The sequence below is a fragment of the Crinia signifera genome, chromosome 4 (assembly GCF_055691185.1).
Source record: "Crinia signifera chromosome 4, ASM5569118v1, whole genome shotgun sequence".
In the NCBI taxonomy this organism is placed as follows: domain Eukaryota; kingdom Metazoa; phylum Chordata; class Amphibia; order Anura; family Myobatrachidae; genus Crinia; species Crinia signifera.
In genome coordinates, this window is record NC_139220.1 from 157,617,318 (window position 1) to 157,637,776 (window position 20,459).

At 46.3% G+C, this 20,459-nt stretch overlaps 1 protein-coding gene across 1 annotated transcript in view; it reads right to left on the reverse strand.

Moving 5' to 3' along the window:
• WASL (WASP like actin nucleation promoting factor) overlaps positions 1–7,940 on the reverse strand; it is a 70,877-nt gene extending 62,937 nt beyond the window's left edge. Inside the window, exon 1 of the mRNA XM_083182851.1 lies at positions 7,630–7,940. Coding sequence (XP_083038977.1) covers positions 7,630–7,749 — 120 coding nt within the window. The 5' untranslated portion in view covers positions 7,750–7,940. The remainder of the gene's footprint in view (positions 1–7,629) is intronic.
• Positions 7,941–20,459: the final 12,519 nt, after the last annotated feature.

Sequence of the window (20,459 nt, forward strand, 5' to 3'; positions counted from 1 at the left end):
GTGGATATTTGCCAGGTGGCAAAATGGTCATCAATTCATACATTCACTAATCACTATGCACTAAACATATTGTCTGCCCACTTAGGGAATCATGTTCTTCAAGAAGCTCTGTCAAAAAAGTAATCCTCTCTAAGAATAAATTTTATTTGCATATGTTATGGTCTCCCGCCCGTTTGTTCTATGTTTGGGTATGTCCCAGGGCATCGCTACTTTACACATAGACTCACAAACATATCATCATTTTTCTATGTATGTCTTTTTTTATATGTATTTATTCACAATATTTTTTGTTACTTTTGACACACCCTCTATCACTATTTGCTTACACATACCCTACATTCTATGACACTTTACACTCTACCACACTTCACAGCTAAATTTTATTTATGTTATGCCCTGGGGTGGTTTTGCTGGACTGGTTTGGGGGTGCCCTGCACCCCAGGTATGAACCCCATAGTGCTAAGGACCTGCTCTAAAGAGGTGACCTTAACGCGGTGGGGAGGTACATATCTTTGGCCAAATGTATGCTAACAACCTCATAAATTAATTATGAAAGGAATATATGTTAGCAGTAATAAGTGCATAGTGCACCTGCAAACCCCCCCCCCCCCCCCCCTGTCCTGCATATGGCAAAAAATTTCAGCAAGGCAACACCTCTCATTACAGGGTGTGCAGTCTAGGGCCCCCCTCTTCCCATGTCCCAGTGTTATGGCTGCCATGGGGATCGTAGAAGAAAGATACAAATTCTACTCACCAATTCTACCTCCCTTGTGTACGTTTTTTTTCCAGGTACCGCAATTACAGAGACACTCGAAAGATTCAGGGGAGAAGGAGGAGGAGGCTATTATACCCAAGGTGGGGCATCCCAGAAAAAAATCCTGTATAAACTAGTAGGAGGAGGGGAATTCCCAGTGTTATGGCTGCCATGGGGGATCGTAGAACAAATGGATATGGTTAAGGACCCTGGCATCAGCTAGGGTGTCTCTAAAGAAGCAATTTCTTTGAGATGCAGTCCAGGGGGGTATTCTTGTTTGCCCCTACTAAATCACAGGGGAGTTTGTGGTTTTACAAAATATCCTGTTGAAGGTGTTAAAGGTCCATACAAACTGGGTGATTTGCTCAGCAGGTATGCTGACCGATGATGGAAAAAAAAAAAAAAAAAAAATCGCTGGGCTGAAAAATGCTCAGTGCATACACACTGAGCTTTTTTTGCCCGATTTAGTGATTTTTCCAGGGGTGGACAATTATCCATAGCAGAACGCTATGGAAAGCCGTCCACCCAGTCTCTCATTTGCTGGTAATACTAGCAGATGAGTCACGCAGTATGTATGGGACTTAAAACTCATTAAGCCAAACTGGTTTTAGTCTAGATATGTGCAATTGAAATCAGAGTTATTGTTACACTTGTGAAAGAGATAGGTATATATTAATCAGATTGTGCCGGTAACTGGTTTGGGTTGTAAAATATATAATGGAACAAAATCCGGAAATTGCTTTAACCAGTTATTCCTTTGAAATGTCATATCTATATTTTGGGATATAGCCCGATTCAAGGGCCTACAGGGTAGAACTGGCTCCTGTAGTATTGTATGTTGGATGAGGATAAAATGGCATGTGAACCCTGGGTTAAAAGTACATAATCTGCAACAAGTGTGGAACGGCTGTAATCCTGTATGCTGGATACAGTTTTGTAAGACAATTTAGAACATCTTGCCTTTAAAATTACCGTTTCTTCATCTTGTGACTAACTGTACTGCGGAGAACCCAGTGTCTCCAAGCTCCACCCTCTGTAAACTAAAGTGCAGGGCCTTGTCCAGGTCAGTGACCAGTTGAGAGTCAACCATTGACAGTCAGGAGGTGTGTCAGCAGCATGCAGGTGCCTGACTGTGGTAGGAGCCTAAACAGTTATGTGGTTCAAGGTGCCACATGTTAGAGTCTTGGTGTTAGCAGCAAAGCAACATAACTGCCCACTTCACAATGGGTGGATCCAATCCATAAGAAGGAATCCCCTATAAGACAGGTCCTGTGAGACCCAAATCCAGTCTGTGATCACTTGGAGCAGGCAGCAAGGCGCATTTGGTCACAATTAGACAGAACCTGTAAGTTTGCTCCAGCTTGAACAATTGATAGTATCACAATATAGTTATGATTCCACAATGAAGATTAATTTTTCATAAAGAGGTGAAGTGATTTCATAAGAACTACATGGCAATAAAACATAATATTTTGAAAAGGGTTGGGAAGAAAAAAAACTACTATGTTTAAACCAGTTTTAATTGTAAATTAAAGTAATCCTGCCAATTATAGTAATACATTAATATGTTTTAGAAATGTTGATCAACCATGCTTTAATGCTTTCTAACATTAAAAATCCAAAGTTATTAGGATTTGATACAACTTTACAGATAAAAAAAAAAAATCTTATTCCTTTTACATCAATATATGTATAGACTAAACATTAAAACGTACGAAAAATACTTAAAAGATTAAATTAAAACAAGAGGAAATTAAGCATAAGTCCTAGTTCTTTACATTTTAATATGAATACAAAATGGTAAATGCAAAAGGACGTTTCAGAGAAACAGACACAAAAAGGAAGGGTTAAGAATAAGCACTGTGCTTGCGTTTGGTATTAAACATTTTCAATTCAACACTAGTTTTTAGTATAATTTAGACATGGCATGGGAGTTTTTGCATTTGACTTCTTCTATTAAAATACATCTTGTTAGCAAAATGTAACATAGCATTCACAAGTAGCATCTGCTGGTTATTATATGCTGCATGCCTATATTGTGTGTGTGATTGCGGCTGTATCTGCACACAAAATCCTACATTACTGTGTTTTCCAGGAAACATAGCCATTCATATACAGATATACCGACAGTCACTTATTTCCACCATTTTGTGAATAAGACACATAGGGCTTGATTCTAATTCAATTGTTCCCTGCGAATGTGCAATGATGACCGATGTTTATGCCATGCACATAGGCATAATCGCATATACGCATGGCTTCTGTGCGGGCGCCTGTGTTCTAGCACCCTGTATACTTCAAAACCTGTGCAGTTTCTCTTCCCAGCCTGGGGTGTCCATCTCTGCTGTGGTGCTTCTAGCAGTGTGATCTATATTTCAATACCGATAAGCAGACCAGACCTGTGCTAATAGCGCCACAGCAGAGAGCAACACCACAGGAAGGGAAGAGGAACTGTACACTATGGGGGTTATTCTGGTTCACTCCTTCTGGCAACTTCCGTCTTAGATGGACAAAACCATGTGCTCTGCAGGTGGGGTAGATGTTACTTGTGCAGAGAGTTAGATTTGGGTGGGGTTTTACTTCAAAGTGAGATCTATATTGCAGTGTAAACATAAAGCAGCCAGTATTTTCCCTGCACAGAAAATAACTCACCCAAATCTCCTCTCTGCACATGTTACATCTGCCCCACCTGCAGTGCACGTGGTTTTGTCATCTAAGAAGGAATTTGCCTGAAGGCGTGAACCAGAATAACCCCCTATATTTGCTGCAATTACACCAAACAGCATTTTTTCAATAAAAGTTCTGTTCTGCTCCGTATATATATATATATATAGACTCAGTCGCACACAAATCAGAAGTCTCATCGAGGCTCTGTACACATTCAGATCAAGCTGTAATCACAATAGCAGAATCATGTGAACAATCATGTTGGACTTTGGACCTGGGCTTTATTAAATGAAAAAAAAAAAATCCACTAAACCTGAAATACAAGTGGGCTTAAACCAAAGAGCTCCTAATAACATGCACGCGATGCTGAGAAACTTCAAATACAGAACAAATTTGAAAATAATGACAAATAGTTGTCAAGCAAAACAGCATTGGCACACATAATACATATGCAAAATACATAGACAGACACTGTGTTTAAAGGACAGGCAAGCAGTACTCTTATTTGTGAAGTGCATCATATTTAGCATAGTGTACAGTCCATATACTCAATATCAACTAAGGGACCAACACCCACTTGTTACTACATAATTTACATACCAAAATCGAGAAATAGGGCTAAATTTAATTGCTGCCACCCTTCTACACCCACGTGCACCTGCCGGAGATATTCATTTCTGCTTGCTACCCCTGGAAGTGACAAGTTGAATAGCTGAAATAGGATTGAAAAGCTGAAATGACCATTAATTTGGTCATATTTAACCACTATGCACAGCTAAACCTGACCATAATGAGTGCAATAAAATAAAGCCTCACAATCTCCTATCACTTTACACAGGAGATAGGGCGCAATTAGTCATTTGAACGAGGCTCAGATACTTGTGTGCGGCTCTGCGGTTCCGTCCATCTCCAATGAAAACTAGAAAAAGTATAGCCCCGTTCACACAGGGGAGATATATTGCTAGCAATATATGGCTGAGCAATATATTACCCAGTTTCTCCTTTTCATCAGCGACCAGAGATGGTCGCTGATGAAAGGGAACCTCTGCTGGGGGAGCAGCAGAGGTAATCACCTGGTCGCAGGAGCATAAGGGGGCTAAAAACGGGAGCGCGCACCCCAGCGATTTATCGCTGGTGTGCACTCCAATCACTGGAATATGGTCGTCAGCGACCATATTTCCAGCGATTTCAGCCCCTATAGCCCCCGTGTGTACACAGCTTATGTGTGATTTGGGTCTGTCCGATTGTCCTTCATTGGTTGATTAAAATGCTTCCAAGGGACATAAGAAGCACTAGAGTTATAATATTACCCTAAAATTTTAACCTAAGTGATAATATTATTTACGGCACATTTTTTCACCACTTAGATCCATATCACCCCTGATGAAGTCCTAGCGGACAAAACGCGTAGGGTTTTACCAAAGAAAATTTCTCTTTGATGTTGGATCACCTATTGGATAATTTGATACTCACCTGAACAAATTGTACTTTAATGTTGGATCATCTATTGAGTTACGTATTAAGCCTTTATTGAATGAATTTTGTCTATGTAAAAGATCAGAATAAATACAGTTTTTTTATATCTGTACTATTATTGAAATTTAAAAGTGGTGAAACTTTTAGAGCGCACTTCTATTCCTTCTTTCTATCTTTCTCGTTTGGTACCTTAATTAACAGCAGGGTACTATAGAAGTGCTGCCCACACGCTAGCGCAGAAAAAGGACCACATCCTCCACTTTTGATATAGATAGATATATACACACACTCTGCTAAAAACCTTTGAATGGATTCATATGGAGTTATGTACTGTATACGGCACCTTAATGTACCACTGAAACATGATGCATTCTGGTATCAGTGGTCTAGTAATTGTTTAGCATGCTTATAAGAATAATAATGAAAAGGAATAAATGGGATAGGCGCATTAGATTAACTTGCATTACAGGTTTCTAGTGATATGGATAGAAGTGTCCGTGGGAATGGTGGCATGTGTAATTTCACATAAAAAGGAACTGGAAAGGAGCAGCTTCTAATGTCAATTACCTACTAATGCAGTGGTTCCCAAACTGTACCGAATCACGGCAACCCTAAGCCAAAGGTTTCTCATTAATAAAATCAGAAAATAAATATTAAATTAGGTACATATTGTTTATACATCATCCTTAGGGTGAGTTATGTGGTAATGGACAGGATACACAACTGTTTGTCCCTATAGATTGTAAGCTTGAGAGTAGGGGGGTGCCGGACGGTATCCCGACAGTAATTTATCTGACGTCGGGATCCTGACTGCCACCGTGCACACAGAGGGCTTTGTTGCGCTCGCCATGCTGTCTGAGTCCAGCCAGTCAGGATAATGACTGTCGGGATCCCGACTGTCAACACCCTATACCACACCGCGAGCAGGGCCCTCCTACCTCTGTCAGTTCTCATTTTGTTTTATCACTGTTCCAATTGTAAAGTGCCATGGAATATGCTGCGCTATACAAGAAACTGTAAACAAATAAATATGCCTATTACATTGGTAATAAATAATCCAGGATACCCCCTGCAAGTCCCCCATTGCACCTCAGGGTGCCACAACACACATATTGGGAACCACTTTATGAATTATTCCGTTCACTTGAAAATGATCATATTTAGAAGGAGAGCATATTTGAGATATCAAACCACCTCAATGCTTTAAACACACACTTTTAGTAGAAAATCACATATGATTAAATAACATAGCCATTCCCAGATGTCCTATAATATCTGAGGAATAGTAGTTTCATTGGAAAAAAAACATTAACAATGTATCAGGTAATATGACTGGTATTAAAACACTGTAGAGAACATTACATGTATGTCTAATGAAATTTTAATAAATCTTAACATGATATTTTTATCCATGTATATTAATCACAAATAGGCTCCTGAAGTATCCAAAGCAAGTTCACAACTCTGTATACATTCAGATGAGTGTCTACCAAATGTATTCAGTGCAGAGGCTATATTTGTTTATAGTGGGGGGTCAAAGTACATATTTAAACATGCTTCTACAAACTTTAAGAGTTCCACGGTCAATACACACTGTCACCTCATCATACAGGAAAAATGTGAAAAAAATTATTCACTTTTGTCATGCATGCAAAAGTAGATTGTGGTAAAATGAACAAAGAAATAAATAAAACTGCATACGCATCAAACCCCTGAACTTCTTTCTTGAATCATACAGAAACAACTTCTTGCACAATTTTGGAGATAAATTGGCCCCAATAATTCACCACATAATACCATCTCTTTAGAACCTTGTATGAGTTAAAATCCAGTTATGCAACTAGTATCGATGATTCACAGCAATATCTGGTGCAGCATATTTATATCCTAATTCTCTTGGGCAATCCTCAGCATTTCAGGTGATCTCACACAATTGCAGTTGTAAAACAAATAGATTAATAGAAATAATAATTAAAAATAAATATTTAGCAAGTTTTTAAATTTCAACTTTGAAATAACCGCAGAAACGGGGCTATAGAGATTTTCCTATAAACAAAATGTGTTATCAGCCAAATAAAAATTGATCTGCGGGTCTCTAGGATGTACAGTACTGACTCCTTTAACAACAAAAACTAAATGTAACTAGAACAATGTCCTGGGGGGGGGGGTAGCATTGAGGAATTAGCAAAGCTTGGGAATGAGCAATATGTATGATGTACTGTATGCCCATAATACACAAGGGGGGGGGGGGGGGGGTAGCATTGAGGCATTAGCAAAGCTTGAGAATGAGCAATATGTATGATGTACTGAATGCCCTTAATACACAAGGGGGGGGGGGGGGGTAGCATTGAGGCATTAGCAAAGCTTGAGAATGAGCAATATGTATGATGTACTGCATGCCCATAATACACAAGGGGGGGGGGTGTCTGTGGCTTGTACTGAGTGACAGGGGACTCTCAGCCTGGCCACACAAGCAGGAAGTCTGTATACTACGCACAGGAGCAGCAGTCACACGGCTGGGGGTATGCCTGCGCCTTGTAGTGCTAGGGAGCAGCAGGTGAGGTGTAGGATCAGCTGTCACTCAGCATGCACCCCGTGTATAGGTCACTATGGGGTACACAGGTACAGATCACAGACAAGCACTGTTGTTGGTGACACAGCAGGTCCTGGGAGCAGCAGCTGCCTTCTCGTAGTCACCCCCAGCACCCAGCAGGCTAGGCCGCCACACTCACCACACACTTCTTGCCCAGGTAGCTGTACAAGCTCTCGTTTTCCTGCAGGGTGAGCAGCATGGAGCCGCAATTCATGGGCCGCTTGCTCTGCCTATTATTCCCGGCGTTGTTGTTGCTCATGTTTGCGAGTTCCCGGGCCCCTGCGGGTGGCGGCTCTGTTCCTGCGTTCTGAACTGTCGTTCAGGGCCGCTCCATGTCCCGGGCGCCTGTCGTCGTGTTGTGGGAGGATCCGGAGCCGCTGCTTCCTTTCCCTGGCCGGCGCTGGGCTGTGAGGGCGGGGAGGCGTGCTCGCTCCCGTCGGCGGGGGTCACCCGCTCACGTGCGGCACACTCTCGCTCAGGCATCTCCGCGCACTAGAGGAATACATAGAATTTTTTTGTATTACAAAGCTAGTCTGCGGTTTCAGTACGCATCTGCTGTTTTGGCGGCCATTAGTCTGGAGATCGATAGAGATATGGTGTGTACACACCTGTACAATCATAACTATATTACAATTTTAGACTGCATACAATTTAGACTATATAATGCAGATCTGCACTATATAGTCTATGCAGCCAAGACTTTCTGGCTGCGCTACGGGAGCGCGCATTGGGATCGCAAGGGTTAAAACCAGGGTTGCCGACCCTCCCGGAATTTCCGGGAGTCTCCCGAAAATCGGGTACCCCCTCCCGGCCCCCCGGAAGGGTGGGCAACCCTCCCGGATTCAGGGGGGACCCCCGGATCACAGCATTAAAATGCCGCAATCCTCGGGTCTCAGAGGAGGGGGCGGAGCTAAAACGGCACAATCGCGTCATTTTAGCCCCGTCCCCTCCACGGAGATATGTGAATTTGATGCTTTAACAGCATGGGGGCGGGGCTTCGTGATGTCACTCATAAGCCCCGCCCCCTGAGCGGCTTCTGAAACTCTCCTCTCCGGGCTTCTCCCGGAGAGGAGAATCTTAAAGTCGGCAACCCTGGTTAAAACCTGTGCGATCTGTATGCGATCCAGATGAGATTTTGACTATATTGTCAAAATCTCATGCACATTGTAAAAGTGTGTACACCAGTGGCGTAACTAAGTTTTGGGCGCCGCCCCCCCGCCAAGCACCCCCAATCCCCCGCCGCCTATGCAAACCCCCCTCCCCCAATTCCCTGCAGCCTTACCTATCGCGCTGGACCCGGCGGCTCCGTTCTTCTTCTGCTGAGGACCACCACAAAATGGCCGCCCCCATACAGCAGACAGTTTCAGAGAACTGTGTGCTATATGGGGGCAGCCATTTTGTGGTGGTCCTCAGCAGAAGAACGGAGCCGCCGGGACCAGCGAGATAAGTAAGTCTGTGGGGGATTGGGGGGGGGTGTAACTATAGCACCGCAGCCCCTGGCGCCCCCACATGCACAGCGCCCCCCCCCCCCCCCGCGCGGTGGCGGGGGCTGCGGTGCTATAGCATACCCTCCAACATGACCCATTCCATTAGGTACAAAATGCTCTGTTCCTGGACTTCCCTGCCAGTGGCAGTTACAGAGGTTGGACTCCAGCACAGTCCAAAATTCAAAGAGGGGGGCACATCAACTGCCAGTGAGTCCAGGAAAGTGATGTTTGGTGTGGCAGTAGGTGTGGCTCCCCTATTTGAATATTGGACTGTGCTACAGGCTCACATCTGTAACTGCCACTGGCAGGGAAGTCCAGAAACAGAGCATTTTGTACCTAATGGAATGGGTCATGTTGGAGGGTATGCTATAGTTACGCCGCTGGTGTACACCCCATTAAGGTCCATACACACACAAGGATGTGTCACATCGTTAACTACCATCGTTCGAAAATGAACGACCTCAGCATTGCAGGTGACCGCTGGTGCACGACGGATGACAAATGACCACAAACGATGCAGGACCTTTTTCTATTGAAAAAACAAACAATGTGAACGTCCATAGCCAAATTGACCTGCATGCATGGACGATGGGCGGCTTTGGTCCTTAGCGACCTGCGGGTACCCGCATCATTGGTAGTCGTTCGTCATTCACAGCATAAACATAGACCATACCTCCCAACATGACCCTCTCCAGAAGAGACAGAATGCTCTGTTTCTGGACTTTTCTCTTAATTTACAATTACCATCACCTGTGTGGAAACACCTTTCTTCTCAATTAACCCGTTTAAACAGGTGATGGCAATCATAAATTAAGAGAAAGGCCAGAAATGGAGCATTTTGTCCCTCCTTGAGGGGGCCTTGTTGGGAGGTATGCTAGACCAGGGGTAGCCAATCCTAGCCCTCGAGAGCTACCAACAGTGCACATTTTCCAGACAACCTAGCTGCTGCACAGCTGCAATCATTAATCACTGACACATTTTAAAAGATACACAGATAGAGCTAATTAGCTCACTTGTGATTCTGTGAGGAGACCTGCAAAACATGCACTGTTGGTAGCTCTCGAGGACTAGGGTTGGCTACCCCAGTGCTAGACAATGTTAAAATATTCACCTCCTAAACAACCCTGAACAAAGTAGTTCTGGGTTGTTCAGGAGGTGATTTATAAAGGGGTCGTTCATCATCATTAAGACATTGTAGTGGAGGGTTACAGCGGAAGGGGCGTGGCCACGGCAGCGTTTGAGTGAGGGAGGTGGACGCCGGCTCTCTCCTTCGGAGCTTGCCCCCCCCCCTGCTCCCTAATGCAGTGCCCAGGAAAGTGAGGAGAGGTGCGGGCAAGAAGAAGCAGATCTCACCGGAGTTTGGTCCCATTGCTGGCTGCTGGGCGCAATGCTCGCTGGACGCTGCAGCGTTCTTTGCCCGGTTGTAATGGACGGAGCTGCCTACATCTGATTCGCCGGTGTGTGACCCCCGCCTGACCCTCTCGCGTGAACTCCTGCTAGTACTACAGCGCATAAACCTGACACAGCCGGACGCCGGCAAAATCAGCTGAGGCAGCGTGTTTGGCTGCAGTTACACAGGCTGCTCCACATGTGTCCTCTCTCCCTCCTGTGCCTCTGGTGGGCAGCTGACAAGCGCTGAACGTCGGCGGTGGGCTGAGAAGGCTCCTCCAACCTGGCTGGACCCCACGGTTTACCCGCTCTGCCTGTCTCCCTGCTCCTTTCCAACGGGCTGAAGGTACCTGTTGTATAATCATTGGCACAAACTGTGATGAAAGCAGCTGGAATGTTTTAGTATGGGACTGATAAAGCTAGGAATAAATCGCTCTGATTGAACTAAGGGGTTGCTTGACGGCCTGCTGGCTAGTAAAAAACTCCTTTTGTTGTTGTTGACAGGCGGGCCGTGTCCTGAATTATCTCTGCGAGCAGTGGGTCGTTGGGGCAAGAGGACTTGACTGGCTACTCTGTTGATGTGCACCAGCCCCGTTCAGTGGATATACATATAGCAGACTGCAGTCTGTTTTGTGCATTTAACTATTCACCAGCCAGAACTGGACAGTAATATACTTGACTCTATCACTGGGCCTGTCCGGACTGTCCGACATAACTCTCTGGGCACTCACTGGCCAAGCAGGCATTTCCCTTATCTGAAACTTCAAGCAGCTGGCAGTTAAAGTGGCCTTCTAAGTGTACAGGCTGGTTGGTAGCGGGTGGCAAAAAAAAAGGAGAAAAAAAAATAATAATAAAAATTGCGTGCAGGAGCACCCGCAGTGATGTTATACATACTAAAATGGGCAAGACAGGACAGAGCGCGGCAGCCGCCCGCTTGGAGAAGTACGCACGCTCACAGACCCAGACAGGGAGTAGTTCTCAACCTAACACCCCGCAGACCACTCCTTCCAAGGGGTCACATGATTCGCGCCCTGCGGAGGTCACACTACAACAGGTGCTAGATGCGGTCAACACCTGTGAATCAAATCTGCTTGAGCAGATCAATAAAGTTCAATCCAATATTTCATTGTTGCGGCATGATGCACAAATTATAAGAGAAAGAGTAACGGTGTCACAACTGAAGGGCTGGATGAAGTTGTGTGGTGTGTAGCAACCGGAGACGGACCAGAGGAGGAAGGATTAAATCGTGCAGGTTTAATAATAGAATTCATAAATGGAACAATACACACTTGAATACTTTCTTTAAGTGGCAGTTAGTGGTAATAATAATGATTGGCCAGCAAGGCACTTGAAAGAAGAAAAAGTTCATTTAAACAATGACAGTTCAGGGCACTGAGGACGGCAGGCTGGGGTCTTGAAGAATGAGGGAATCCGGAAAGAGAATGTGCTTGATGGAAATGAGGGATCCTTGAAGACTGAAAGAAGATGGATGATGACGACTGAAGAATGGGAAGTTGCTTGGAAGCAGACGGCTTGAAGAGCTTAGGCCAGGAAGCTCAGGGATGCAGGCAGAGACCAGACTGTGGAGAGAACTGGCAGCGATGGGGTTAGCTGAACCGAAACCAAACACAGAGCACTGGAAGCAAGGCACCAAGTCAGGAGAGGTGAGTCAGAGAGCCGGAATCAGCTGGGAGCTGTGAACGCCTCTGGAGACTCTTTGTACTGACACTGAACAGGCCTAGGCAGATCCCCTATATCCCTAGAGGGCGGCTACCATTGGCTGTCAGGTCAGTATGGGCGGAAACCTCAGACATGGACCAATCTGCTTATTTGCCCTTAATCAAGATGGCGGCGCCAGCCTCCCGGCGCCCCTACAGCACAAACCGCTACACTTGCCGGCGTCCCACGCTGCCTGCTGCACACCAGACTGCCGCTGCCTGCTGCCGCTGACCTGGAGACCACTAGACGCTAGCCGACGGCGGGCGCGAACGGGTGAGTAGTATGCCCGCCGCGCACCGCCGCTGCTGCGTGTGACAGTACCCCCTCCTTTCTGGGTGACCCCAGGGCACCTACGCGCACCTTGTGTGGATTCCTTTGAAAGAATTGTCTCACCAGACGGGGAGCATGGAGATCTGCAGCATCAACCCAGGAATTCTCTCCAGGACCGAATCCAAGCCACTCTACCAGATACTGAAGATGGGTATTGCGGCAACGTGAGTCGATAATGCGCCTCACCTCGAACTCTGTCTCTCTCTCTGAGCCAATCTTGGGCGGCTTAGGCACCTTCTTCTGATATAAGTTCAATCTCAAAGGCTTCAGAAGAGACACATGAAAAGAATTTGATATCTTCAAGGAAGAAGGGAGCTGTAGTCTGTAGGCCACCGGATTAATCACCTGAGTGATTGGGTACGGCCCGATGAACCGAGAAGCCAGCTTCATGGATGGTAACCGAAGGCGTATATGGCGGGTAGACAGCCATACTCGATCTCCAACCTTCAACTTAGGAGCCGCTCTTCTTTTCCTGTCCGCCATCCTTTTATATCGAGCGGATGCTTTGAGGAGAGCGGTATGAACGTCTGACCAGATCTTTGCAAACCGTTGTAGGGAAGAAGCAGCTGCAGGGACATCGGGCAATGATAGATCTGAGAACTCTGGAGATCGGGGATGTTTGCCAAAGACAGTAAAAAAGGGAGTGGTGCCGGAGGATGAATGATAGGAATTGTTGTGCGCAAATTCCGCCCAAGGCAGAAGGTCTACCCAGTCGTCTTGAGAGGAAGAGATGAACAAACGGATGAAGGCCTCCAAGTCCTGGTTGACACGTTCTGTCTGTCTGTTGGTTTGTGGGTGGAAAGCAGTGGAGAACTTGAGCTTGACTTGTACAGCGGAACAGAGAGCCCTCCAAAACTTTGTGACAAACTGCACTCCACGGTCAGATATAATCTCTTTGGGCAACCCATGGAGTTTGAAGATGGTGGAAATGAAGAGCTGAGCCAACACTGGAGGGGATGGAAGGCCTTTCAATGGGAAGAAGTGCACCATTTTAGGAAACCGGTCAACCACCACCCAAATTACCGTATGCCCTTTGGAGGGAGGAAGTTCGCAGATAAAGTCCATAGACAGGTGGGACCATGGTTCTGTTGGTATGGCTAGAGGTAGAAGAGGACCGGCAGGGGACGTTCTGGAGGTCTTATGCTGGGCGCATTTTACACAGGAGGCGACAAAGCTGGTTACATCGCGACGAATGGTAGGCCACCAGTATGAACGCAACAGGAACATTAAAGTCTTCTGTGCCCCAGTATGCCCTGCGAAACGGGAAGCGTGTGCCCAGGACAGCACTCTCTTGCGGAGACTGAGGGGGACGAAGGTCTTGCCTGGCGGAGGTGAAGGCTGGACTGTTACTTGAGCAAAGACCAGAGGGTCGAGGATGGGTCGAGGAGGAGTCTCAAAGTCAGCTGATGTTTCAAAAGAGCGTGAAAGAGCATCGGCCTTGGCATTCATCGTTCCGGGTCTGAATCTGATTTGAAAATCAAAGCGTTCAAAGAACATGGCCCAGCGGGCCTGACGAGCTGTAAGACATTGGGCGTGCTTGAGGAATGAGAGGTTCTTATGGTCGGAATACACAGTGATTTTGGGGGAAATTTACTAAAGGAAATGTGTAAAAAATAGGTGTAAAAATAGGTGTATTTGTATCCAGAAATACACTTATTTTTGACATTTTCTATCCCGAAAATACGGCAATTCGTATTGATGTGCTATCAATACGAATTGCCGTATTTTTGGGATAGAAAATGTCAAAAATAAGTGTATTTCTGGATACAAATACACCTATTTTTACACCTATTTTTTACACATTTCCTTTAGTAAATTTCCCCCTTTATGTCGTGCCCCTTCCAGGAGGTACCGCCACTCCTCCAACGCAGATTTGACTGCCAGTAACTCCTGCTCCCCAATGGGGTAAATCTTCTCTGCTGGAAGAAACTTCTTGGAGAAGAAGGCACAGGGGTGAAGCACCTGGTCCTCCCCTCTCTGCGACAAGATTGCCCCTACCCCCTCTGAGGATGCGTCCACCTCAAGAATAAAGGGTTTGTCAAGGTTTGGCTGGAGAAGGATTGGGGCGGAGACAAAAGCATCTTTTAGTTGTTGGAAGGCTTGGGAGGCCTCAGGTGACCACTGACTTGGATCAGAGCCCTTACGGGTAAGAGCAGTAAGGGGTGCAGCAAGGGTGGAGAAGTTCCGGATGAAACGACGATAATAATTTGAGAAGCCCAGGAACCTCTGGATGCCTTTAAGCGTGGTGGGCGCTGTCCAGTCTAAGATGGCTTTTACTTTTTCTGGATCCATCTCTATCCCAGTGCTGGAGAGGATGTGGCCAAGGAATGGAATGGAAGTGACCTCAAAGACGCACTTGTCTAGCTTGCAGAACAATTTATTTTGTCGAAGGCGCCGCAAGACCTCAGCTACTGTTTGCCGATGGAGATGGGGGTTAGACGAGAAGATGAGGATGTCATCGAGATACACCACAACGGAATGATATAGTAGATCTCGAAATATGTCGTTTACAAATTGTTGGAAGACGGCTGGAGCGTTGCAAAGACCAAATGGCATCACCAGGTATTCGTAGTGGCCGTCTCGGGTGTTGAAAGCCGTCTTCCACTCATCTCCAGATCGAATTCGGATCAAGTTGTACGCCCCTCTTAGATCCAGTTTAGTAAAGATGGAGGCCCCTCGGATTTTATCGAATAATTCGGTGATAAGGGGTAAAGGATAGCGGTTCTTGATCGTGATATCGTTCAGACCCCTGTTGTCGATACATGGCCGGAGGGTTCCATCTTTTTTTTTTACAAAAAAGAACCCCGCTCCGGCTGGCGAAGTAGATGGGCGAATGAACCCTTTATTCAAGTTCTCACGAATGTAGTCATACATGACTTTGGTCTCAGGCAGAGACAAGGGGTAGATGCGGCCCCGCGGTGGGAACTTCCCAGGTATCAACTCTATCGGACAGTCCCAGGGACGATGAGGCGGCAGGGTATCGGCACCTCCCTTGCTGAAGACGTCAGAAAAAGAAAGATATGGTGTGGGTAACGACAAGGGTGAAGCTGGTGAAGGCGAAAGACTGGAACCTCCCACTTCTTGAGGATTAGTTTGATGGAGTGGAATGACACGAGGCATGCAAGTAGTTAGGCAGTTCGTACCCCAGGCTTTGCTATCCATACTGGTCCAATCAATATGAGGGTTGTGTTTAGTAAGCCATGGTAGGCCTAGGACTACCTGGTGTGAGGACTGAGGAAGGACAAAAAATTCTAGAGTCTCTTGATGTAAAGCACCCACGAGAACTGTCATTGGATTGGTTTGAAGGGTGATTTGCCCACTGCTGATGCGACTCCCATCTACTGCAGTGAGAACCAACGGATGGGCCAAAGGTTGCACCGTCAAGGAATGTTGAAGGACGAAAGAAGAAGAAAGGAAGTTCCCAGCCGCTCCGGAATCTAGTAGAGCCTGGATCTTGATTTTTCCCTGAGGGCACACAAGGGTAACAGGAATGGTGGGTACAGTTGAAGAGGGAGATGAAAGCAGAACTCCCAACCTGGCCTCCCTCGGGGAGGTTAGGAGCGGTCGTTTCCCGGCTGCAGTGGACAGGAAGACAGCAGATGAGTGGAAGAACCGCAGTACATGCAAAGATTCTCACGACGTCTACGGGACTTTTCTTCAAAGGAAAGCCGAGAGCGGTTGATCTGCATGGGTTCGTCTGGAGGTGTGGTTGTGGAGGGACCTGGTCTAGGAACAGGAACAGCGTTGATGGTGAGACGAGGACGGAGACGATCGGAGCGATTTCTCTCTAGTTGACACTCCTGCATCCGTAGATCTACTTTGTTGCACAAGGAGATGAGTTCAGCCAAAGTAGCTGGAGAGTCATGGGTAGTTAATTCGTCCTATATACGACCTGCCAGCCCATTCCAGAAGGCGGAGACGAGAGCCTCTTCATTCCATTTTAATTCCGAAGCCAGAGTCTGGAACTGCACAGCATATTGTCCCACTGAACGACTACCCTGGCGAATCCTCAGGATCTCAGTAGCGGCAGAAGACACTCTGCCAGGTTCGTCGAAGATGCAACAAAAAGAGGTAATGAAAGCTTCATAGTCATTGAGCAGGGGATCAGCACGTTCCCAGAGAGGGGACACCCAGTCCAAAGCTGACCCTGTCAGGAGAGACACAATATAAGCCACCTTTTCCTTGGAGGTAGGAAAGTGAGATGACTGTAAGGTGAAATGCACATCGCATTGGTTCAGAAACCCACAGCATCCTTTCGGCGAACCATCATATTTGCTGGGGGTTGGTAATTGCATGTGATGAGGGACTACGGGTCCAGGTGTAGGAACAGGAACTGGAACCTCTGGTGCTGTAGCCACAGAAACTGAGGGAGCCGCCTGGGACGGAGACAAGGCCTGAAGAAATTGAGCCACTTGGCGTTGGGTAGCCTCTACTTGCTCCAGATGAGCCACGATGCTGTGAAATGCGTCCGCCATGGAAGCCTGTTCTTCACCCGACTCCATCTGGTCAGTACAAACTGTCACAACTGAAGGGCTGGATGAAGTCGTGTGGTGTCTAGCAACCGGAGACGGACCAGAGGAGGAAGGATTAAATCGTGCAGGTTTAATAATAGAATTCATAAATGGAACAATACACACTTGAATACTTTCTTTAAGTGGCAGTTAGTGGTAATAATAATGATTGGCCAGCAAGGCACTTGAAAGAAGAAAAAGTTCATTTAAACAATGACAGTTCAGGGCACTGAGGACGGCAGGCTGGGGTCTTGAAGAATGAGGGAATCCGGAAAGAGAATGTGCTTGATGGAAATGAGGGATCCTTGAAGACTGAAAGAAGATGGATGATGACGACTGAAGAATGGGAAGTTGCTTGGAAGCAGACGGCTTGAAGAGCTTAGGCCAGGAAGCTCAGGGATGCAGGCAGAGACCAGACTGTGGAGAGAACTGGCAGCGATGGGGTTAGCTGAACCGAAACCAAACACAGAGCACTGGAAGCAAGGCACCAAGTCAGGAGAGGTGAGTCAGAGAGCCGGAGTCAGCTGGGAGCTGTGAACGCCTCTGGAGACTCTTTGTACTGACACTGAACAGGCCTAGGCAGATCCCCTATATCCCTAGAGGGCGGCTACCATTGGCTGTCAGGTCAGTATGGGCGGAAACCTCAGACATGAACCAATCTGCTTATTTGCCCTTAATCAAGATGGCGGCGCCGGCCTCCCGGCGCCCCTACAGCACATACCGCTACACTTGCCAGCGTCCCACGCTGCCTGCTGCACACCAGACTGCCGCTGCCTGCTGCCGCTGACCTGGAGACCACTACACGCTAGCCGACGGCGGGCGCGAACGGGTGAGTAGTATGCCCGCCGCGCACCGCCGCGGCTGCGTGTGACAAATGGAAGTGGAAAACCAGGTCTCCTCCCTGGAGGATGCCGTGGCCCCTCTCCAAAATCAAGTTAAAGCTATGTCAGGGCAGATGGAGGACATGCGACTCAAGATGTCAGATATCGAGGGGAGGCTCCGTCGCAACAATATAAGATTTATCGGCCTCGAGGAAAGAGTGGAGGGCAGCCATCCAGAGAAATTTCTCGAGGACTGGCTTGTACAAGAATTTGGGACGCATTCTCCAAGCAATTTGCAATCGAAAACGTTTATAGCAAAAATACTGAACTTTAGAGATCGCGACAGTATTCTGCGTTTAGTCAGGAACAAAGCAGACTTTGGTCATATGGGTAAAAAAATCTCTGCATTTCCGGACTTTCCACACGAAATTCAACGCGAGAGAGCAAAATTTAGAGACGTTAAAGCAAGGCTTAGAGAACTTGATCTAAAGTATTCCATGCTTTATCCCTCTAAACTGAGGATTGAAGTAAATGGGATGACCAAATTCTTTTTTTCTCCAGGTGAAGCAGCGAGTTGGTTCCAATATCTGGGTTCTGCTTATTGATGTGCTTAGAGTGTTATTCACACTTTCACGCTTTTTTTGGTACTTGCGGGGGGGGGGACTCTGGCTCTAGTAACATAATAACGGTCACAATTCTGTTTTTTGGATGGGGAGAGCCGGCCACGCGAATGGTGGCCATTAATTAATCGCCCTTAGCGATCCAAGCTAGAGGGTAAGAGATTAAAGGGGTAGTAGGGATTCAAGTATGCTGTGGGGTTCAGGTAGTACAGGGTGGGGGTGGGGGGAAGGGGTGTATGTAATGTATGTGTGTTTGTGTAGTGTTTTTTTGTGCAAGCCATATTACAAAACAGAAGGTACTCATGGAGAAAGGTTACATTGGGGGAAGTGGAGCTGGAAAGAGAGGCTGCTGGGGGAGAATGTTAAGGATAAGCGGGGATGGTTAAAATTTTAACATGGAATGTTAGAGGCCTTAATGATAAGGTGAAAAGATTGCTAGTGCTAAACTATTGCAAATCTTTGGAGGCCGACATTATTTGTCTTCAAAAAACGTATTTGTGCGGGGATAAACTGTCTACATTAAAACGACCTTGGGTGGGTTCAGCATTTCATGCTCCCTGTTCATCCTCGTCCAGAGGAGTCTCAATTTTAGTTAGAAAATCGGTAGTCTTTGAAAACCGCATAGTCAAGATAGATCCGGGGGGGAGATATATCTTTATAGACTTCAGTATTAATCATATTGGGATAAGTCTACTGGCTGTATATATTCCTCCCCCCTTCTCTTATGAAGTATTGAGGGCGGCAGTTGACTTTACGGCTTCTTTTCCTGCAAATCATACGATCTGCCTTGGCGACTTCAATAATATTATGTCACCCCAACTTGATAGATGGGCAAAGTCCAATAAAACAGTTAGCAAGGGGGGAAACAGATTTGCTGAGTTCGTTGATGGGATTGGGTGGAAAGATCTATGGAGAATAAGACATCCAAAAACTCTCCAATACTCCTGTTACTCAGTAACATACAAGGTGTTCTCCAGGATAGATTTGATCTTTGTATCTGATACCCTACTGATACCCTACTAAATAAGACTACCCACGTCGAATATAAGGCCCGCGGGATATTAGATCATTTTCCTTTAATCATGCATCTAGACCTGGCGGAGCCCTCGGGTTTCAGGTATTGGAAGCTCCAGCCTTATTGGCTTCCTCAGCTCAACCAGGCAGAGATTGAGGGGGAAATTTCATCCTTTTTTGAGGCCAACGAGGGCTCGTCCTCTAATGTTTATACATGGGATGCCTTTAAGGCCTACCTGCGGGGTGCGTTGATCAAGAAGATCTCGTATCTTAAAGGGTTGCTCCGAAAGAAAACGTCGGATCTCGAGACAAGATCCCTAGAACTAGAACGTGTCTATCAGGTTAGCAATCTCGACTCGGATAGGGTAGAATGGCAGAGGAAGCAGACAGAGTGGCTAGAATACCTACAGGAAATAAACCATCGTAGACTACGTGTAAGCTCCCACCAATGGCACGCTGGTGCAGATAAAGTAGGTAAGTTCATGGCCTTTCTCCTAAAAATGGATAGACCATCTAATGTTATAGCAAGTATTAGAACGGATCAAGGAGAAATCCTGACATCTACCCCAGATATTGCGGATGAGTTTGTCTCCCACTTCAGTAAAGTCTATCAATCTGTTCAGAATCCAAGTAAAGAGGATTTGCGGGAATTCTTTGATGATTTAAATCTCCCCTCACTTAGTATAGACGCCCAGAGTTTATTAGACGCACCAATTACCTCAGAAGAAGTGGAAAAAGTAATTAAATCCCTGCCCGCAGGTAAAGCCCCCAGATTAGATGGTCTGCCCGGTGAGCTATACCAAAAATTTGACAAGATCCTGGTCCCCCGGGTCGTGGCACTTTGCCAGGGGATAGAATTAGAGGACAATCTGCCCTCCTCTATGGTTGAATCATCTATAGTGTTTATTTCTAAGAAGGGTAAGGACCCCTCTAGTGTCGATTCATACAGGCCAATCTCGCTAATGCCCACCGAAGCGAAGATAATCGCAAAGGTTTTGGCAAATAGACGAAGTACTGTGATTCAAGAGATAATACATCCCGACCAATCAGGGTTTATGCGTGGGAAATGCACCACGAT